The sequence below is a fragment of the Dendropsophus ebraccatus genome, chromosome 11, assembly GCF_027789765.1.
Source record: "Dendropsophus ebraccatus isolate aDenEbr1 chromosome 11, aDenEbr1.pat, whole genome shotgun sequence".
In the NCBI taxonomy this organism is placed as follows: domain Eukaryota; kingdom Metazoa; phylum Chordata; class Amphibia; order Anura; family Hylidae; genus Dendropsophus; species Dendropsophus ebraccatus.
Genome location: NC_091464.1, coordinates 51,379,079 through 51,384,474, shown reverse-complemented (window position 1 = coordinate 51,384,474; position 5,396 = coordinate 51,379,079). Strand labels below are relative to the sequence as shown.

At 42.8% G+C, this 5,396-nt stretch overlaps 1 protein-coding gene across 1 annotated transcript; it reads left to right on the top strand.

Annotated features, from left to right (window-relative positions):
• Window positions 1-1,149: 1,149 nt before the first annotated feature.
• Window positions 1,150-5,027, top strand: SAT1 (spermidine/spermine N1-acetyltransferase 1). Its single transcript, XM_069945348.1, has 6 exons — window positions 1,150-1,401; window positions 1,963-2,014; window positions 2,283-2,366; window positions 3,178-3,279; window positions 3,360-3,400; window positions 4,541-5,027. The coding sequence occupies exons 1-6, from the start codon at window positions 1,336-1,338 to the stop codon at window positions 4,709-4,711; spliced, it is 516 nt and encodes a 171-aa protein (XP_069801449.1). The 5' UTR covers window positions 1,150-1,335; the 3' UTR covers window positions 4,712-5,027.
• Window positions 5,028-5,396: the final 369 nt, after the last annotated feature.

Here is a 5,396-nt window from a genome sequence, read left to right as displayed (position 1 = left end):
CACCATAGAGACCGCAGTGTAGAGCGTCCGGCTACCATAAAGAGCAGGCTTCTAGTACACCCTTCTCTCAGCTCTGTGATTGGTGGCGGGGCAGGTTACAGGCTGCGGCTCTCCGTCTGTCAGGGCATGTTTCTGCAACAGCTGGAGAGCCGCCTGTACATATATAGCAGTGGGGGCTTTGTCTTGTGACTCCACTGATGGTTAAAGGGGCTCTCCAGCTTAGAAAAACAATTTCCATACACCCCATTAGGTAGTCCCTAGGTAATATAGGGGATCCTCATCTCTTGGCCAAAGTGCAAAAAGTTACACAGAGCATCAAAGTGGCCACCTCCTAGCTATATACTATATACTATATCCCTGCGGATCACCCGACGCAGATTCCGCAGCTCCCATAGGCTTCATTTTATGGTTTGCCAGATTCCGCCGTCCAGAATGGTGGAGTCTGGAGAATGGTGGAGTCTGGCAAACCATAGAATGAAGGCTATGGGAGCCGCGCAGATGCGACCGTCCACCAGCATCCGGGAGCGGGTGCGAGCTGCGGATGATTCTGTAGTGTGCACATGCTCTTATGATTTTCAAACACTTAGCGTTTAATACCCCGCAGCTGCAGAAGTTGGATGCCATCCTAGGGCTGCCAGAAAAAAATAAATAATTATATATATATATATATATATATATATATATATATATATATATATATATATATATATATATATAAATCCCATTACACTGTACACTTGGGAGATGGCTAACAGTAACTTCTTACTGCAGCCTGCTAGCCAATTACTAGGAATGTGGATGTCACACATAGAGAGTCAGGGGTTACAGTTAGTGCAGTCCCTGTAGGCACTGATACAGTGCTATATACACTACACAGTGCCGTATATAGTTTACATCTACAGCCTAGTTTTTGAACCACATGAAGAGTGCTAGGACAAAAGACTGCCACTAGGTGGCGCTGGAGAGCTGCTGAAACTATCCCTCTCGTGAGTCACAGTTTCCGGGATCCATGACGTCACTGACCAGCCAGTATAGGGCGGATTTAAAAAGGGGGAAAAAAGACGTTACGCAATCTCATTCTTATTGGCTGAGACACAGAGAAGGGCGGGGCTAGAGGCGGGCAAACGTCTATAAAACAGGCAGCCGAGTCTCTGTCTCGTACTTCGTCGTTGGAGTTTGCCGATAACCGTGGCTTGTTCGAGGTGTGTCAGCCCGGTCAGGGTCCCAGACTGACTAAGGAGCGGAAGCCCCTGGGAAGCGAATGAAGAAACAGCTTCTACTACTCTTCACATACAGAGGACTTGTGAGAAAAGGGAAAAAGAACAAGAGACGAAAATGGCCAATTATATCATACGGTCAGCTGTGCCCGGAGACTGTAAGGACATACTGCGACTCATAAAGGTGCATGACGTCATCACTTCACTATTCATGAGGGTTGGGATCAATTGTTTCTATGTAATGAGTGCAGCTGTTCTACCAACAATGCATATACAAAGAGGGAAGAGGATCCATGAGATGTTACCTTGTGTAACACTTGTTCCTGGTACAGTCAGGGTTACCACAATGTATACAATTATATTCTATAGGAATACTTCTAGCCTTAGCCTAGGAGCTTGCAATTCATCAGAATAATATTAGTGATCCACATTGTAGTTTTAGCTGTTGCAACTTCCAGTTGGTGATCTAGTGGCAACATATTCTGGTCCAAAGACCACTGATCCTAATGTAGTCAGGCTTGTGCTCCTTCCGATAAGTAGGGATCTACTAGATGAATGAAGGTATATTTAGAGTAGCCATTTGATTTGGAAAGCACTAATCTTTCTGTATGTCTGTGTGGGTGGAAATGTTAATCCCCCCCCCCCCCCTTTTTTTTTTTTTTTTTTTTTTTTTTTTTTTTTTTTTTTTTTTTTTTTTTTTTTGTGTGAAACTGGTCAACTAATTTTTATTTATTTTTTTCCCAAGGAATTGGCCAAATATGAAGAAATGGAGAACCAAGTAGAGCTAACTGAGAAAGGTATGGAATGTTTGTTTGTTTTCTTTGTACAGTAATAAAGCTACAATTTAACAGACCTGTGAGTGAACAGTGTGGGTGTTTGTTTTGTTTTTGTTTGTTTTTTTCATCTTGGGTGGTGGTATGGGGACTGTTTTGCCTCACTGATCTCAGAATGGGCACTCCGCCAGTCTTATCTAAGGCTTAGATAAATAAAATGGAACACTGTGTGGGGGGAGGCCAGATACTTATAACATGAAAACCTAAAAAATTTTTTTCTTTCCCCATTAAGATCTTTTAGAAGATGGCTTTGGAGAACATCCTTTCTACCACTGTCTTGTCGCTGAAGTGCCGAAGGAGAACCAGACTGTAGATGGTAACATGTTAATTTGCTTAGCTCCTTTACCCTTATGACTTGTTCTGAGCCTTGTGGCATTTTTTGTATTGACCCTATTTGTAAGCGGTTGCAATATTTTGTTAAATCACATTTTCTCTTTAATTTGTCCCCAATCTTCAGGTTACAGTCTCTAGCTTCGCCATGTACATGGATGGCCCTTCCGTGTACATGGGTGGGCGGGGAGGTAACTAAAAGATCCGTTACACAATAACATAGATGAGCATGAAACGAGGTAAGGCTGCTAGGGACTTCCATTCGAGAATAACCAACACGGTAGATCAGAAAACGTGTGCAGCTGATCAGGGTGCTAGTGGAGAACAATGAGTTTTTCATTACATCTGCAAAATTTTTTCCACCACTTCTGTCAAGGACAATTCGTTCCCAACTGCATAATTTGACCTAGGGGGCAGTGTTGCTTATAAGAAACCTCCTGTTTTTCACCTTGCAGTTCCTTTGTGTGGACACCAACTTATTTATTTTTAAGGGTTGGGTTTTTTGTTTTGCTCTCCATTCATAAGTACGTGCAAATTTGGATAAAGTCCTCAGTAACCAAAAGCTGTGTATGTATTTACTTTTTTCGGAGAGACGGATAAGTTAATGGTGCTGTGGATTATTATTCTGAACTGCCGTGTAAAAGGAAATCTCTGTATATCTTTATAGTGGATATCGTGCCACAGTATGAATATTACAATTTGTGAATTTGATCTCTTGTATTATATGCATGAAGTGGTACCAGCTGTTGGCAATGTATATTTAGGTTGGCTTCTAAATCAGTAATTTTCTTCAACAGGGTATACTATCGTTGGATTTGCCATGTATTACTTCACTTATGACCCTTGGATAGGGAAGCTTCTTTATTTGGAAGACTTCTTTGTGATGAATGAGTTCAGAGGTATGTTTCCTATAAGTTCGTAATGGTAGAAGGTAATGTGTTTTTGTTTTGTATGTAATGACTGTCTTATCTCCTCCTAGGGTCAGGAATCGGATCGGAAATATTCAAGCATCTGAGTCAGGTAAAAAAAAATATTTTTGTTCTTTGAGCATCAGTTTTGTAGCAAACTGTAAAATAACAATGGATATCAAAAGGGGTATTCCCATCTGGCAGTTGTGCCCTTTCCACAATACACAGGATAGGACATATATAAGATCACACGAGTCTACCACAGGGGCCCCCTGCGATCTCAAACAAGGACCCTGAAATGGCGCAATGGGCTGGGGGTTCCACTTTCTATTGAGCCACAAGAACTAAAAGATGTATTTGTCTTTGCCATCTCTGTAGAGAATAAACAGGGCTGTGGCCCTTAGTGCCATTAAAGGGGTAGTGCAGCGTTTAACATTCATTAAATAACACACAACACACATTACAAGGTTGTATAATTTTGTAATAAGTGAATTGGCTCCCTTCCCTGTGTCCCCCCCCCACCCACCCCCCCCACCCCCCCCCACCCCCCCCCCCCCACACACACACACAGAAGTGTGGTACAGTATACCTAACTGCTGTCGACCCCGGCCGCCATCTTGGGTCGACTAAGTCCTTTTCGTGAGGCCGGCTGCACAGTTCCATTCATCCCTCATGTGGCCCCCTCTGCCGCAATAATCAGCCGCGATTGGCTGAGCATAACTATGTTCAGCTAATCGGGGCTTAGCAGCTGATGAGGTGGCAGAGGAGGGCCGGCATCAGGGAGGGCTGGGGTGGTGCAGCCGGCCTCCGAAGATGGCGTCGACACAAGATGGCGGCGGGGGTCGACAGCAGTTGAGTAAGTATACTACACCACACTTCCGGGGTATAACTTTGTAATGTGTGTTTAGTGAATAAATGTTAAATGCTGCACTACCCCTTTAAGTGGGTATTTCTGGGCCCTGGTTTTTAAAGTTTAGAGCCCTTAGAGCTTTAGTTAGAGCCCTGTGACCTTGGATATGCCCTATCCTGTGTATACCGTGGACAGGGCATAATTATATCCCAGATAAGAATCTCCCTTTTACTACTGACCTATCATTGTTAAATGAAATTATGGCATTGTAAGCAAAATGCCAGATTGTACACTCATTCACCTTACATAGTTAGGCTCTAGATCAGTTTGTGAACGAGTCTAAAACAAATCTGAAATCTTGGCCCGTGTTCTGTACCTAACTGACTTGGCTTTTCTCCCCAGATTGCCGTGAAGTCTCGTTGCAGGAGTATGCACTTCCTGGTAGCCGAGTGGAACGAGCCATCTATCCGGTTCTACAAGAGACGTGGAGCATCTGATCTTTCCACTGAAGAAGGCTGGCGCCTCTTTAAGATCGACAAAGAATATTTGTGCAAGATGGCAGCTGAGGAGTGAAGCCCAATATATGCCATTTTTAAATAAACAAAAAAATGCTTTTTCTTTTGCTTGCTTGTTATGTAGTGTTTACATGGTCACTAATTTAGAAGCTTTAGTACCAGTGGCATTGTAACATGAGACCAGCTTTTCAGCAGTTTCCTTTTATGACGCAAGACTGTTCTGGGAGACCTCCAAACATAAGTTCCTCAGTTACGTGTGTGTGTATATATAACTTCATTCTTGTAAGTCCTGTGATTGTGTACAATGTACACTGGTATTTAAGGTTTTTGTATACTTAACCTGTTTTTCAAATTAAAGAGCAGCATTTGTTCTATTTCTTTTCTTGGCGTCTTTGTTTTACCCACTATTACTGGCTCTCAATGCCTAAAGTTTGGATGTATCCTGGGGTTCTTGTGGAATAGAGGCCACATGTGGCATGGGGGTAGATAAAAATGTGTGTAAATGGCATGTACTGAAAAGGATTGATATGCATCCTAATGTGTTCCAGCAGACTGAGGGCCTAAGTAGACTTTGAAGAAGTGTTTCCAGCATCTGGTAAATGTTAAGGGTTTTATTCACACATATTTTTCTCAAGACTCCTACCTGTCACGCTATCAGTTTCTAGTACAATGTATAGTGCTAGGCATCATAAACTGTACTGAGTCTGTACCAGGTGGTTCCCAAACCCTGTGCCATTAAACTT

Coding starts and splice junctions, on each gene's coding strand:
- SAT1 (XM_069945348.1), top strand. CDS start 1,336: ATGGCCAATTATATCATACGGTCAGCTGTGCCCGGAGACTGTAAGGAC. Junction 1,402..1,962: donor ACATACTGCGACTCATAAAG/GTGCATGACGTC, acceptor TTTTTTCCCAAG/GAATTGGCCAAATATGAAGA. Junction 3,280..3,359: donor TGTGATGAATGAGTTCAGAG/GTATGTTTCCTA, acceptor ATCTCCTCCTAG/GGTCAGGAATCGGATCGGAA.